At 39.6% G+C, this 17,455-nt stretch overlaps 1 protein-coding gene across 15 annotated transcripts in view; it reads left to right on the top strand.

The window, feature by feature from the left end:
- The window catches only part of ank1.L (ankyrin 1 L homeolog), a 187,507-nt gene that overhangs the window by 59,441 nt on the left and 110,611 nt on the right, over nucleotides 1-17,455 (top strand). For 14 of the 15 annotated variants that reach the window (XM_041587082.1, XM_041587076.1, XM_041587075.1 and 11 more), the window contains 4 exons: nucleotides 3,184-3,285; nucleotides 12,195-12,293; nucleotides 15,579-15,677; nucleotides 15,814-15,912. In XM_041587082.1, the coding sequence (XP_041443016.1) occupies nucleotides 3,184-3,285; nucleotides 12,195-12,293; nucleotides 15,579-15,677; nucleotides 15,814-15,912 (399 nt within the window). Of the gene's footprint in view, nucleotides 1-3,183; nucleotides 3,286-11,900; nucleotides 12,077-12,194; nucleotides 12,294-15,578; nucleotides 15,678-15,813; nucleotides 15,913-17,455 lie in introns of those variants that run through there. The other variant, XM_041587081.1, reaches the window with a different exon arrangement.

Here is a 17,455-nt window from a genome sequence, read left to right as displayed (position 1 = left end):
CGCTCCCAGTCTCCGGCGTTTGTATGCTTCATTAGCAGAAAGAGCACCATAACACACGACTGCTCCCAAGATCACTTAGGTTAATGGCATATGGGGTGGGGTGAGTACAGTTCAATCTGTAAAAGAATATCTGAATTGGCCCCTTGGTCTCCTTTAGTTATGAATGGAAAGTAAATGGTTATAAATGGAAAGTAACCTGATCCTATTCACCTGGGCTAAGAAGTACCAGTACTAGTACTTTCAGGTATTTTGTATTGAAGGGGTGGTTCACCTTTATGTTAACTTTTAATTGTTATAGAGTGGCTTATTCTAAGCAACTTTTTTTATACACGGGAATCAAGCACAAAAGGTGGTCCTGTATGGTACAAACATTGGTCAGATATCAAGTTTGAAAATCCCATCAGACGAGGAGCACATTGGGACGTTGATGCAGTCCTTGTCCAACGGGTCTCTGATGGCTCAATGGATGATCGGATCTTTGGCCAAATTTAGACCAGAATATAGGTGGCCAAATTGTGCCCAGATCCACTGGTTTGGTGACCTTGACAAATGAATGTATCTGGTTGTGTATTGTAACTGCAGTTCATCTTCATTATGCATTGGCCTAGGTGCCATGGAAGATGAGTTCAGGCGGAGGGATTTGGTGGATTTTGGTTCTACATGCAACTTTTCTTTCCACCCCTAGCTCCCCACTTGGCCACCCTCGTTAACTTCCAAACCTGGTGTTTAGTTTGATTTTGCCTTATCAAGATGGTGGTCAGACTTAAGGCGTGCAATGACCTGTGCTTTTCTGATGAGTACATTGCTGTCTGTAATTGTCAGTGCTATATTCAGGAGGGGTGGACAGCGGAAGGCATGTAGGTGTAGGCATTCCCTCTCACTATCATTCAAATGGGACATTTTTCGTGCAAGGTGCAGGGTGCTACAATGCCCACAAGTATTGGGTAAATGAGCAATAAGGGGCATGTGCATCTAGGGATTTTGTAAATGACCCCTAAAAATGTATGCCATCAAGTTAACCATACAAAAACTACTTCATAAAACTAGTATGGGGAAGCAGAGGCATAAGTAGACAATACCTAGCTCCACCGCAAATTAATTTTAGGGCCCCATATCTAGAGGTTGACCTGTTTTACCAATATATATTGGAATTGCTTATTAATTAGGGCCTCATAGGGTCTGCTTCCTTTGTAGTTACACCCCTGTAGGAAAGACAATATTTCTTATTAGTGGAGAAATAACAGAAGGTACAGGTATGGGATCCCTTATTTGGAAACTTTATCCAGAAAGCTCTGAATTACATAAGTAAGTTAAGTTGCAAAAAGACACACATCCATCAAGTTCAACCTTAAAGGACAAGGAAAGGCAAAAAAATAAAATCCCCCTTTTACTTTCTTTAATGAAAAAGAAACCTATTTCCAATATAATTTAATTAAAAAATGTGTACAGTTTTAAAAGAAACCTGACTGTATGCAGTGAAATTCTCCCTTCATTTACTGCTGTGGATAGAAATTGTCAGATGGTCCCTAACTGCTGAGCAGGGAAACAATCATACTTATGAACAGCAGGGGGAGCCTCCGCCTTACTTCCCAGCCATGCAGAACTCAAGCAGCTTTGTTTATGACGATCCCTAAGCAGCCCAGACCACACTGAGCATGTGCAAGGTCAGGGTCAGGCAAAGATGTTTAACAAAGTTTCAAGATAACAGCCCCCTGTGGCAAACTTTGAAAGCATAATTCATATGTTTGATTAGGCATTGTGGTGCAGTAAGTTCATGCTTATGTTTAGTATTCAAAATACAGCATTTCTAGCCTTATTCTATTTTAGACTTTCCTTGTCCTTTAAGTCTATATATAACCTGTCTAACTGCTAGTTGATCCAGAGGAAGACAAAAAACCCATCTGAAGCCTCTCCAATTTGCCTCAGAATTCCTTCCTGACTCCAAGATTCAATTGGACCAGTCCCTGGACCAACTAGTACTATGAGCTATCTCCCATAACCCTGTATTCCCTCACTTGCTAAACACCATCCAACCCCTTCTTAAAGCTATCTAATGTATCAGCCTGTACCACTGATTCAGGGAGAGAACTTCAAATCTTCACAGCTCTCACTGTACGAAATGACCATCTCCCATAGACTCCATTTTATCCAAATAACCCACATTTTTAAAATTGATTTTCTATTTCTCTGTAATAATAAAACAGTAGCTTGTACTTGATCCCAACTAAGATATTATTTGTTCTTATTGGAGGTAAAACCAGCCTATCGGTTTTATTTAATGTTTAAATGATTTTCTAGTAGACTTAAAGTATGAAGATCCAAATTACAGAAAGATTTGTTATCCGGAAACACCCTAGGTCCCGAGCATTCTGGATAATCCCATGCCTGTATCAGGAAGAGATGAGTGGATTAGTGATGGGCGAATTTATTCGCCAGGCGCGAATTTGTGGCGAATTTGCGCGATTCGCCGCCAGCGAATAAATTCGCGAAACGCCCGCGAAAATTCGCGGCAAAAATTCGCCGGCGTCAACATTTTTTTTTCAAAAAACCGACGCCGGCGCCATTTGCGCAAATTCGCCCATCACTAGAGTGGATTACTTTGGGAGAGCCCCCAAATGCACAATGCAGCTTTTTCACTGAATATCACACATAAAACCTGATCTAAAATGCATATCAGAGATCAGATCATAGACTGGCACTTTCTGGTTTAGACATAGAGAACATACAGGATTTTAAGCTGTGCAAATGGCTGTTGTGTAAATACCATGTATATACTGTATACTGGATACCCATCCAGTTGTCAAAACATATCAGCATAGCCCATGCATATCAAATACATATCATCTTCTTCTTCTGCACAAATGAACGCTACAGCTTTATGTTCTGCAGCCTTCAAGCTTACCACTCCTTCCTCTTTATCTAATTAGCTGGAATATCTTTCATATAGACATTCTCACAGTAATTAACCTCACCGTTCCTACAATTATCATCACTCATGAGCCAATCCTTCAATTATCTTTATTTAGAAGGTATAAATGTGTTCTGGATTCCATGTCTGCCAGTGACATGCTCTCAGCAATACAGTGTCGACTAAGCAGGCAAGCACTTTGTGGATAATGAAATAATAATTTGCGTGAGCCCTGCCAATAATGTTTCAGTGAAATGTTATTGTTTTCTTTTTAGGCTGATGCAGCAACCAGTTTCCTTCGAGCGGCCAGAGCTGGGAACTTGGACAAAGCTTTAGACCATCTACGGAATGGAGTGGATATAAACACATGTAACCAGGTAAGGTGTATATAGTAGAAAATAATTACCGACACTCAAGGTAAGGAATACTCCAAACCACAATTAGAAGTATTTTAGTTACAAGCCTTTTCCACTAGGACAGATTCAACTTGAAGACTAAAGAATTGAATCCTTATTCAATTTAGAATTTCCCCATAAGCTTCTATAGAGTTTTCATGTAATAAGCCATAGGATAATTTTTTCTCATTGACGATTAATCTACCCGAAATGCCTTCCCGCCGGCTAGAATAAAAATCTAGAGTGCTTCATTTTTCGAAGTCGCCAGAAGGCAGTTATGGGAGATTAGTCGACACTGAAGAAGAGATTTGTTGCCGGGCGACTGACCGTGTTTCTCTGCCCTAAATGGTACTATCAGTAAATGACTCCATTGTGACTATAAGACTATCAAGCCCTTTAAAACAATTTCATTTTCACTGCTCGCCATGTCAAAATCCCAATCCCATGCAGCTGTAATGTTAATGGTGTAAATCAGGCCATAGCTGGATCATTCACACTTAAAGGATCCTGGGTCCCCAACCCTTTTTACCTGTCAGCCACATTTAAATGTAAAAAAGTTGGTGAGGAACACAAAGAAAAGAAATGTTTCTTGGGGCTGCCAAATAAGGGCTGTGATTGGCTATTTGGTAGTCTCTATGTGAACTGGCAGCCTATAGGAGGCTCTGTTTGGCAGGACACCTATTTTTTATGCAACCAAAACCTGCCTTCAAGCCTGGCAGGGTCGGGCCAGACCAGCTTCCCCGAACAGCTGCCCTCCCCCCTATAAAAAATATGATGTGCCACAATGAACGGTGGGCCGGCGCTTACACATCCGCATGGAGCCGAGATTTGGAAGTCGGGAGGGGACCCCTGGGAACTGCAAGGAGGGCCCTTAGTGTCGCAGCCCCAGTGGGCCCCCTATGCTCCAGTCCGATCCTGAAGCAAGGGATTCAAAAATAAACATCTGGGTCCACTGGGACCAACATCCAATCCACTGCTTGATTGCATTGTTATTCTCTGTAACCCTTGTTTGGTAAATGGTTTTCCCCATTCCCAAGCCATCAACATACTGCTCTCTAATCTGGAAAGTACACTTTACACACCTCCATCCCCAAACCATTCAGCACTTGGACAGTTCTGCCTCAAAACTAGCTAGCATTGTGAAGTTGCTCCATCCACCCACCCCCCTTAACACCCTGTGGCACCTTTTCATCTCCAAAACTATCGCCATATTGAAACAAAATAATATTAAAACGAGTTCCCAAAGTAAAATGCACTTTACTGCACCCACAGCTGGACACTTATTTGCACACACAGTCCCTCAACTAACCAACTTCCCTTACTCATCCATCTCCAAACTATACAGCGTTTTCCACCCCTCCCTGCATTCTAGTGTTGCTTCTTCTGTTCCAAACCTAAAAAAGCTCTGTCTTAACGTTCACAGCAAATCATCCAAAGTATGATGTTTCTTCTTCTTCCGTCTATCACTACATGGCACCCTGAAATACTAACTTGGGTTCAGCTTGCACTTTTGGGTCCTCTGGAGAATATCGGGCGTGTGGGAAAGGTCCAGCCTCATATGTCCTGTGATCCTGAGGGGGAGATATGTGGTCAGACCTGTCCCACAGGTCGTGTATTCTACCCTGACCTCACCGTGCCTTCTGACCTCTACTCTAACCCACTAACAATCTCATTCCTTACAACTTTGGCTTCTTATTCATATTCTGATCAATATTTGCATCTATTTCCCCATTGTATCAATGCAGCAGCTCTAAACATTCATATATAGCTTTTACAGGTATATATATATATATATATATATATATATATATATATATATATATATATATATATATATATAGTGTAACCCTTTCGACACCCCTATTCGGTATTACACTCCACGTGTGGCGCTTACCTGATGGCACTGAACAAACCTAAGCCACCCCACAATGGTATTGGGAGAGACTGGGTACCTGGTACTTACTAGCGCAGTGCCTCCACCTAGTGGGATCCGGCAATGCACCTACGGGTGGTCCCACTAGGAATACAGTAATAAAACACACAGTATTGGTTAAACGGAATAATGGTTTATCTAAAATAAATGGCCAACTAGTACATGCAGCACTCCTAACCAGTGGCAATAAGGCCTCACTAACTAACTGTCTAGCTAACTCCGTTATTGTCCTTAAAATAAACAGTCTTTTTATCTGTAGTTCTCTTTAGGGTACTGCTCCTTTAAACAGGATACTCACACAAATCCTCTTTGGATACTTTAGAGCTCTCTTCAGGCGAGTCCAGCACATTTAGTCATACAGTGCGACTACCAGCTACTTTGTATGCTCAGAGGCACAGTATGTGTCTTCCCTGTGCCAGCCCGATCCAAATGAATGCTTTTGGTGTAGCCTCTCAGCTCTCTGGACCAACCAGCCTCTTTCTCTGTTAACCATGCAGCTTTCAATGCCAGGCTTTCTTCTTTTGCCAGTCTCCATGACTTCCTCTTCCTGCCAGCCAGTCACTAGCTGCTGTGTCACTTCCTACTGCACTGAACAGCTGGTTGCTAGGTAACAGCTTACAGCACGCAGACACAGGCTCTGTGCTAATTCCCTATATTAGCTTTCTGTCTCTCAACTTTTTATCTCAATGCACGTAATGCAAGTTATCTAAATGCTTTACACTGCCACTAAATTTGCAGGCTTATCTCATATAAGCAAACGAAATGCCACTGTTCTAGTTGTATATATAACACCTTTAGATTACTACATCTCCTGACACTTTTTAAGCTTCCATTTCTCTTTGAGATGTTCACAGGTATTACATTAGCCGTGGTACAGTCTGACCCTGAGTTACTCTGAGCATTTCCTAGACTTCCCTGGATGTGTAGCCTCTTCAGGTGCAGCTCAGCTTTGCAACTTTGCCAAGTAGCATTGGCCAACTGTCCGTCAAGCTGATTTAGTGACCACATTTCTTTTAAAGACAGCTTAGACGTAAATGAATGTCAAATTGATCCGTGTTCCATCTTATAATGCTGTGCCGACTTCAAACCTCTGTGTATAATTCATGTGATGCGGAAAAAGCCTTGTCTCTGTGTATCAATGTCTATTTCTAGGTCTATTTGTGCCTAGTGATACTTCTTCCCCCCCCCCCTTTTGTGTCCTTATATGTTCTCTGCCCTTCCTGTCTGAAAAGGGTTTTTCAGTTGGTCTACCAATGGAAAAAGCCTTTATAGGAGAAGGAAAGCTACAGAAACATTTTATTGCCAATAGATTAGCCACAGTAGTGACAATCTTCTTGCCAGCTATGTGGGAGTGAACCACTGGCGGGCCTTGAAGGGGTGCGGGCCCTGGTGCAATCACACACCCCTCTGCTCCCCTGGTAGTTATGCCACTGCTACAAGGTAAAAGAAGTTACATATGTTAAAATTAATATACAGGTATGGGATCTGTTATCTGGAAACCCTTTATCTAGAAAGCTTTGAATTACGGGAAGGCTATCTCCCTTAAGGGTTGTGACACACGGGCAGATTCGGGGCGACAATCTCCCAGAACTGCCTTTGCATGTCTTGCCGTCCGCTAAAATGAAAAGTCGCCTGCGTTAAAGCACACTCGGTACTTTGTTTTCCGAAGTTTCCTCGTGAGGCAGCAAGAGATTGAGAGATTGTCGCCCAGAAGAATAGGCAATTAGTCGCGACTAAATCTCCCTGAATCTGCCCGTTTGTCACAACCCTAAAGTGGTTGTTCACTTTTAAATGAGCTTTTGGTATGATGAGAGTGATATTCTGAGACAATTTGCAATTGGTTTTTATTATTTGTGGTGTTTCAGTTATTTAGCTTTTTATTCAGCAGCTCTCCGGTATGCAATTTTAGCCATCTGGTTGCTAGGATCCAAATTACCCTAGCAACCTTGCACTGGTTTGAACAAGAGACTGGAATATGAATAGGAGAGGCCTGAATAGAAAGATGAGTAATAAAAAGTAGCAATAACTATTAATTTGTAGCCTTACAGAGCATTTGTTTTTTAGATGGGCCAGTGACCCCCATTTGAAAGCTTGGAAGAGTTGAATTTTAGCTTAAAATTGGCCATTGCATAATATACTAAAAGCTACCTTAAAGGTGAAATTATTTTTGGATTCCAGGCTTTGAGGCAAGTTTTGGTTGCATAAAAACCAGGTGTACTGCCAAAGAGAGTCTCCTGTAGCCTGCCAGTTTAAATAAGGGCTACCAAATAAAATTAAAGCCTTTATTTGGCACCCCAGGAACATTTTACATGTTTGTGTTGCTTTTTACATTTGAATGTAGCTCATGGGCAAAAAAAAGGTTGCCCGGCTCTACATCATACTAAAAGTTAACTCAAAGGTGAACAAGCCCTTTAATAATAAAGCAGCACCGTAATTACTCGCCTGTTGGGTTTAATTCATGTTTAAATGACTTTATAGAAGATTTAAGGTATGGTAATCCAAATTATGGAAAGACCCTTAGGGCAGTGACACACACTACGATTTGGGGAGATTAGTCGCCCGGCGACAAATCTCCTATTCTTCAGGGGGACTAATCTCCCCGAACTGTCTTCCCGCCATCTAGAATGAAAATCGCCGGTGGGATGGCACTCGGAGCAGTTCGTTTTCCTAAATCGCCAGAAGTTGCCCCATGAGGAAACTTTGGGCGACTTCGGCAGGGGAGGCAGTTCGGGGAGATTAGTCACCCTGGAGAAGAGGAGATTTGTCGCCGGGCGACTAATCTCCCCGAATCGCAGCTTGTGTCTCTGTCCTTATCTGGGAAAACTCCAGGTCCCAAGCATTTTGAATAACAGCTCCCATACCTGTATCAGGTTTTATACAAATGATCCTGAATTTTCACAAAGACAGACTAAACTAACCTCATATATAACCTCAAGTACATGAAATAAAAGACAGGAGGGTTCCCTAGCTGTGATCCAGTCTCTAATCAGATTAGGCAGTCTCAGCAGTGCAGTGGAAACGCTAGAATCTGTATCCTGTGGGGATTCAAGGCAGAAATCCAGGGAGGTCAGAAGAGAACAGATTATATAATTAAACATTTTACTTTAACCTTTATGATGGTGAATGATAATATATCCTATTTTATTGTATAATTAATCAGCTGTCTTGTTCGTAAGTCATACTATGCAGCTAGACACAGATCTTTACTGGGAATAGTCATGTAGCAGATAAACCACTATAGAAAGCTACTGTATGTACAGGTATGGGACCTGTTATCCAGAATGCTTGGGACCAGTGGTTTTTTCGGATAAGGGGGTCTTTCCTTTATATGAATCTCCATATCTAAAGTCTTCTTAAAAATAATTTGAATATTAAACCCAATAGGATTTTTTTGCCTCCAATAAGTATGAATTGCATTTTAGATGTTTAGAAATTAGAGTAATTTGGAGTCTATCGGAGCTAATCCGTAATTCATAGTGCTCTGGATAACAGGTTTCCAGATAACGGATCCTAAACCTGTATGAAAATAAATAGTATATTGCGCAAATTTGGTTTACTGTCTATTTAAAAGAAAAGAGTTCAATTTAAAGGGGTTGTTCACCTTTAAATGAACTTTTAGTATGATGTAGACACTGATATTCTGAGGCAATTTGCATTTGGGGTTTTCATTTTTTATTATTTGTCGAGTTATTTAGCTTTTTATTCAGCAGCTTTCCCGTTTACCATTTCAGCAATCTGGTTGCTAAGGTCCAAATTACCCTAGCAACCATGCATTGATTTGAATAAGAGACTGAAATATGAATAGGAGAGGCCTGAATAGAAAGTAGAGTAATAACAAGTAGCAATAACAATAAATGTGTAGCTTTATAGAGTATGTGTTTTCAGATGGGGTCAGTAACCCTCCCATTCAAAAGCTAGAGAGAGAATATTAAAAAGGCAAATCAATAAAAACTGAAAAAAATAAATAATGAAGACCAATTGAAAAGTTGCTTAGAATTGGCTATTGTATAGAATACTAAGAGGCACATTTATCACTATTTTAATATATTTTAATATTCATGTGAGCTTTTTGCATGGCACTCAGAGAACTTCATTTTTCAAAGTAGCCCAAAGTTTCCTTGCGAGGCAACTTAGGGCAATTTCGGAAAACAACTGCCATCCTGCTGGCGATGTCTATTCTAGCCATCACAGAGGCAGTTTGGGGAGAGGCTAAATCTCCCCGAATCTTGTCGTCTGTCTCTGCCCTAAACAGCAAAATCTAGGTCCCACTGCGACACATTCTGTTACATTGAGTAGGAGAAAACAACCTGTCAGAAAGCAGTTCCATCCTAAAGTGCTGGCTCTTTCTGAAAGCACATGACCAGGCAAAATTACCTGAGATGGCGCCTACACAATTTACATTCTAGCCGGCGGGAAGGCAGTTCAGGGAGATTAGTCGCCCGAAAAAGAGGAGATTTGTCACCGGGCAACTAATCTCCCTGAATCGCAGCACCTGTCTCTGCCCTAAAGATGAAGGAGTGTTTCCTTCCTCAGAGGTCAAGCAAAGATATGTTTGCAAATGATTGGAATGTTATTCAGGGTTTAATCTCAACCAACTGTCTAAGTGAAAACCAGATGTGTTGATACATGCCATATCCTTTTGTGCAAAGGTAATTAATTCAGGAATACCAGAATAATGAATCAGAGTTGTTGCTGCAAGCGTGATCATTGTAGCGCAGGGACTTTCAAGAAATTTTGGAGGAGTCCTTGAAGGCACTCACTGATGATGAACCAACAAAAATGGTTTTGGCACCATCCTTGAATAGAGAATTAGCCAATCACTTACAGCTGAGACTCCAATTCCATCTTGCCTTTTGCAATTTTATTCCTCTTATTTTAGAACTGTAGTTAAAGAGAAACAGCAACCCCCCCTCACCCCAAGTTTAAATGGCTACCAATAGAGTTATCTTTATTTGTAAAGTGTTGTTGAGGAATACACACAGTACAAATGTACACACAGGGAGGGCAAGTCAGACAAAAAATACAATGGTACACAGAGCTCATAGAAGGACACAAAGCTTAAAGAACCAGTAACATCAAAAAAATTTTTTAAAAATTTGTTCCTGCCACGTTAGTCATTTTTATATGGGGTCAGTGAACCCCTCCATTTAAAAGCTGACAAGGGTCAGAAGAAGGCAGCAAATAATTAAAAAACTATAAAAAAAAAATAAAAAGGGAAAACCAATTGAAAAGTTACTTAGAACTGGCCATTCTTTAATATACAACAAGTTAACTTAAAGGGCACCTGCTAATAGAGTCCGCACTCCGGTTGGGGGGTAACATATATATATATATATATATATATATATATATATATATATATATATATATATATATATATATATATATATATATATATATATATATATATATATATATATATATATATATATATTAGGGATGCGCTGAATCCAGCATTCGGTTCCGGATTCAGCCTTTTTCAGCATGATTCAGATTCGGCCAAATCCTTCTGCCCGGCTGAACAGAATCCGAATTTGCATATGGAAATTAGGGGACGAGAAGGAAATCGCATGATTTTTTGTCACAAAACAAGGAAGTAAAAACGTTTTCGCCTTCCCACTCCTAATCAAATGCAAATTAGGATTCCGGTTTGGTATTTGAACGAATCTTTCGTGAAGGATTCAGGGGTTCGGCTGAATCCAAAATAGTGGATTTGGTGCATCCCTAATATATATATATAGGGGCATATTTATCAAGGGTCGAATTTCGAATTGATAAAACTTCAAAATTCAAATTCAAAAAGTCTAACAGAAATTAAGTCAAAGTTTTTTTGGTCAAATAGGTCCGTTTTCAAATAAGTAGGTCCCTATTCGGGTCAAATCAAATAGTACGAATAGAAGGAATATCGTATTCGATCAAATTCGATTTGAAGTTCTTCCCAAAAAAAAACTTCGATTTTTCAAAGTCCACCAATTGACTCTGAATAGGTTCTAGGAGGTCCCCCATAGGCTAAAACAGCAATTCGGCATGTTGTAGATGGTGAATGATCGAAGCCGAATTTTTAAAGAGACAGTACATAATAATTTTCGATATTCACATTTTTTAAATTCGATATCGGATTTGGAATATTCCCTAGTCGAAGTGCACAAAAAATAGCTTGAAATTCTAATTTTTTTCATTCGAAAATTCACCTCGACCTTTGATAAATCTGCCACATAATGTTTTTCTTCTACAAAGCATACAGACAGGCCAGTTAGCAACATTTTTTTAAAATCAATATTAACCAGTGAGATAAACAGAAATATCCATCTAGTGGTCATTGCAGATACTGCAGTTCTACTGAATGCTAAGGCCCATACAAGAAGCATACTCGGTATAAAGGTATAATAAATTCATATCGTTATTAGTATTTTGACACGAGTTTTCGGATGAACACTACAGTATATTAAAGGAATGAGAAGATGTTGCAGTGAATTAATGTGATTCTATGCATGTCAGCACAGTAATGATAAGCAATGAATTTGGCTATTATCCAACATAAAAACAAAACTAAAGATCTTATTATAAAAGTGTCTAAACAGATGAACTATTAGATCATTTGAAAGATTTAAGCAACAGGTCTTGCAGAAATAAATAATAAAGTTTAATAATTATCATTATTTAGGTTGGGCAATGACATTTTCAGCTGTGGTTGCAATGAAGGAGATGCCCCTGCTGGCTAGTCTTCTATTTGATACTTGACTGCTCTTTTCTAATCATTTATGAACATGCCCGCGACTGTGGGTGCCGTTACACTGGAGTAATGACCCCCTCATGCCTTCTGAATTAGACATCATTTTGGTGAGCAGCTAGCTGACCATTATAGTCAATTCATGGTGTTCATATTATAACTGATCACTTTTTGTCTTCCAGCATTTTAACCTTTCTCTGCACAAAATGTACTCATTTGTCCCCGCAGAATGGGCTGAACGCTTTGCACCTCTCCAGTAAGGAGGGCCACGTCAAAATGGTGACGGAGCTGTTACATAAAGATATTGTGCTGGAGACCACAACCAAGGTAAGAGGAGAAGAAGCCTCCTTACTGCCTCAATGATATTTTCATTACTCCCCCCATGTCTTCTGGGGCTCCCTTCTTCTTCTGGCTCCCCAGCAGGGTCTGATTACTCTGTATTTAAAGGAGCACTAAACTGTAAATATGGTTAAAAATGGCATATTTTACATACTGAACTTATTACACCAGTGTAAAGTTTCATCTTATCAATAGCAGCAATGATCCAGGACTTCAAACTTGTCACAGGGGGTCACCATCTTGGAAAGTGTCTGTGACACTCACATGCACAGTGGGCTCTGAGCAGCTGTTGAGAAGCTAAGCTTAGGGGTTGTCATTAATTATCCAGCAGAAAATGAGGTTGGTCTGTAATATAAGCTGATGCTACAGGGCTGATTATTAAATTCTGATGCTAATTGCTCTGGTTTCTGTGCTGTCATGTAGTAATTATCTGTATTAATTACTAATCAGCCTTATATTGTGATTATTTTTATTTCTATTCTATGTGTACTGTATATTGTGAGTGGGTCCCTAAGCTCATTAAGTGACAGCAGCACAGATAATGTGCAGTGAATCAACAGAAAAGAAGATGGGGAGCTACTGGGGCATCTTTGGAGACACAGATCTTTACTGCTAAAGGACTGTGGTTGCCTTGGGCTGGTACAGAAGCCCAAAACATAATTTTCAACATTTCTAGCCTAATTCTTTATTAAGCTTTAGTTCTCCTTTAAACCCTTTGGTATTTAAAACAAATTGACTGGACACTTCCGCAGTTCCTAGCTAAAAGCCTAATAAAATGAGCAGACCCCAGATGTTGGCTAAAGTTCTCTTTGCTTGGCAGAACTGGCAGTTTTTGGCCTTGGTGTTGTTGGTTCCAGCAGGTACACATTTCCTCTATTCCGCAGAGCTGACTTTTTTCATCGGATGAATGTTTTGAAGGAAGATCAATAATGTTTTACAAGTACCAAACACCCACTGGTTCTGCTCTTCATTAACAAGATTGTACTTATTTCCAGGAGCATTCTGTAACATTTGTGCAATGAAACACTCCATGATGGCAGGACAAAATGAGTGCAGGCAATATATATTTCTCCACCAGCCGGATGCCATATGTATAACTTCTCACAAGCTCTCAAGTCATTAGAAGTACTACACACACATAGGGAAAATTATAGGAGTAGCCCTTAACTTATGTCCTTGCTGCCTGTCAATCTCTGATGGGAGAGAAATGTAATTATAAGTTCACATTCCAACCCATTTTGGCTTTACAGAAATGCTATATTCTGACTGGTTGAAAAGTAATTTTACCTACCCTACGGGGAAAGATGCCCTAGTACAACCAGGGTCAGATTGGCCTGATAGAGGATAATTCTATACTGTGTATCAGTTCAGTATTGGAATTGCTAGCACTGCTTTACTATTAGAAAGGCCGCTAAACTCGAGTGTAGCACTAAAGTGGAATACAAGGGGAGTCAGGTCACATTGCAGGTTTGATACCTGTAATGCACCAAATTTTAACATGGAAATCCATATCCACTTAAGCTATCATTTTATTTAAAAGACTATGACTATTGTGTCCTTTGTATACATCACTTTTAAATAATTCAATGGCCTCCACTTTATCTCCATTATTTCCCCCACATAGAATGTTCTACACCATTCAGGTATCACAAGCTGCTCATTCTCACTGTACTACCTTCTGCACAAATCTATCTCTCTATATCTATCTACCTCTATCTATTCTTTTATCATCTATCTATATATCCTTCTATCCATCACTTATCTATCAATTGATTTAGCCATATCTATCTATCATCTACCGTCTGTCAGTGGATCTATATCTATCTATCACTATCCTTCTATCTCTCTATAATCTATTTATATCTATCGGTCTCTATCTCTCACTATTTATCTATCTTTTTTATCTATCAATCTCTGACTATTTATCTATCTCCCTGTCATCTATCTATCTATATATATCTGTTGCTATCTATCTCTTTATCTTCTATCTCTAGATACTTATTTCCCTGCTATCTATCTATCTATCTATCTATGTATAGTGATGGGCGAATTTATTCGCCAGGCGCGGATTCGCGGCGAATTTGCGCGTTTTGCTGCCAGCGAATAAATTCGCGAAACGCCCGCGAAAATTCGCGGCAAAATTTTTTTCTTCGGAAAAATGGACGCCGGCGTAAAAAACGGGCGCCGGCGTCAAAACAACGGCCGTTTTGCGAATTTTTCGCCGTTTCGGGAATTTCATGCAAAATTCGCAAATTTTTCAGCGAAGCGAAACGCCGCAAATTCGCCCATCACTATCTATTTATCAATCTCTCTATCTCTCCCTATCTGTCTACTATTAATCTATCTGTCTCTATCTACCTAGTTATATCTATACCTCTATTACTATCCTATCTCTCTGTCAACTATCTATTCCTATCTCACACTATCTCTCTGGCATCTATCTACCATCTAGCAATCTATTTATAGATATCTATCCATCTATTACTATCCTGATATATGATCTATCTATATCTATCTCTCGATACTTATCTCCCTGTCTTCCGACTACTATCTATCTATTTAGCATCTAGCATCTATCTGTCTGTCTATCTATCATCCATCATCTATCTATGTATCTATCTATCTCTATACTGTATATGTATATATATTATCTATCTATCTATCTATCTATCTATCTATCTATCTATCTATCTATCTATCATCTATTTATCTATCTTTCTATCATCTATCTATCTATCTATCTATCTATCTATCTATCTATCTATCTATCTATCTATCTATCTATCTATCTATCTATCTATCGATCTATCTATCATCTATCTCTATCTATCTATCTATCTATCTATCTATCTATCTATCTATCTATCTATCTATCTATCTATCTATCTATCTATCATCTGTCTGTCTGTCTCTATCTCTATCTGTCTCTGTTAAGTGCACCACTTCTGTTCTTCTACAGAACTTTGTTCACGTTTTTTAAAGGGGTGGATCACCTTTAAGTCAATTTCCAGTATGTTATAGAATGGCCAAATCAAAGTAACTTTTCGATTGGTCTTCATCATTTATTTTTTTTATAGTTTTTTTAATTATTTTTATCAAAATCATTATCTAGCTGGTGTCTGGCTGTTTATATTCTCTGCACTGGGGGGGGGGGGTCCCAATTCTAACTGATTTAGTGGAGAACTGACTCCTGCTTCATTGTTTTCAACTGCCAATGTCTGTTTGGCAGATTTTACTCAGTCCCTGTCTTTCTCTTTCCTCCTGACATGACAGAAGGGGAACACAGCGTTGCACATTGCGGCCCTGGCAGGTCAGGAAGACGTGGTGGGGGAACTTGTTAATCACGGGGCCAACGTTAACAGCCAGTCCCAGGTAAGCGCAGCACTGATTAAATTAACAATTGTTAATCATTTGTATTTATCTATGAAGAGAATATAGACTAAGAATCAATGGGAATTCCAATTGGGATATGTGATGGCTCTTAATTGTGTTCCTTCCCTAAACACAGAAAGGCTTCACCCCCCTGTACATGGCAGCTCAGGAGAACCATCTTCCTGTGGTAAAGTTTCTGCTGGAGAATGGAGCCAATCAAAACCTGGCTACAGAGGTCAGTCATGTGATGTATATTATTTATACATCTCTACACTCTTCCCTCATTTCAGTACAGGTATGGCACCTGTTATCCAGATCTTTCCGTAATTTGGATCTTCATACCTTAAGGGCAGAGACACACGCTCAGATTCGGGGAGATTAGTCACCCAGCGACAAATCTCCTCTTCTTCGGGGTGACTGATCTCCCCGAACTGCCTCCAGCTGGCTAGAATGTAAAACGTTGGCGGAATAACAATCGGTGTGCTTTGTTTTCCGAAGTATCTTAAAGTTGCCTTACGAGGAAACTTTGGGCGCCTACATTAAACGAAGTGCTCCGAGTGCCATCGGGGAGTTCAGGGAGATTAGTCACCCCAAGGAAGAGGCGATTTATCGATCGTGTGTCTCTGCCTTAAAGCTAGCCATAGATGTAAAGATTTTAAAAAAGATCCGATCGTCATCGTGAGACCACGATTATCTCGAAAAGACCATTTGCCAGGAAAACAAAGGGTAGCTCTGCCTGCTTGTCCCTGCAAACATATATAGATTGCACTGGGACCGACAAAGATTTTTTAACCTGGCCGATCAATTTTCTGACAGATGTCGGCCGAAAAATCGCAAGATGTACGATCGTTCAAATCCCACTAACCGCACGATAATTTCGAAGGATTGGTCGGACATCACTAAAATCGTCTGTCGTCTGTGTCTATGGGCACCTTTAGTCTTCTAGAAAATCATGTAAACATTAAATAAACCCAATAAGCTGGTTCTGCTTCCAATAAGGACTAATTATATCTTAGTTTGGATCAAGTACAAGCTACTGTTTTATGATTACAGAGAAAAAGAAAATCATTTGCAAAAATTTGGATTATTTGATTATAATATAGGAGACAACCTTTCCGTAATTCAGAGCTTTACGGATAATGGATCCCATACCTGTACTATGTGGTTTAATTACCTGTTTAGGTTACATACGATAAGGGGCTAATTTATCTATGTCTGAATTTGAGATTTGGCCACAAACAAAAAATGTTTGCTCTAAAACTCGCAAATTTGAATTATAGTGTCAAAAACATGAATGTTTAGTATTTATTCAGCCCATTGGAAACTTGGAATGTAAAAAAAATCTGGAATTCAAAATGACAGCATCTAAAAGCTTGCATGTTTATGTCGGTCAAGTCAAGACAACATTTAAGCCAAGTTTTTAGAATCTTTTCATTATTTTTTTGAAAGTTTGCAGACCCACTGAAAGTGATGAGTAGAATATGAATTTGAAGCATTCAACTTTTTTAAAATATATACACATTCAAGTTTTGTTAAATGTCACGTTTATTCGATAAATGGGACTCTTAAGTATTGATACAAACTATTTATGGCATATTGATTGGCAGGGGCATAAAAAGAGTGCACCAGGGCCCCCGCCAGAAAATTTTTCATAGGGCCCCATGTGCATAGGCACTCCCGCTTGCTTCTGGCTGCAGCCCCTCCACTGTCTCGTGCTCAGTCAATTTAAAGAAGAAATTGGCGGGGAGGGGGATTTGAACACTATAGAGGAAACTGAC

The sequence above is a fragment of the Xenopus laevis genome, chromosome 3L, assembly GCF_017654675.1.
Source record: "Xenopus laevis strain J_2021 chromosome 3L, Xenopus_laevis_v10.1, whole genome shotgun sequence".
Lineage (NCBI taxonomy): Eukaryota > Metazoa > Chordata > Amphibia > Anura > Pipidae > Xenopus > Xenopus laevis.
The sequence above is the reverse complement of the archived record's forward strand: the minus strand, read 5'-3'. Positions and strand labels throughout refer to the sequence as shown.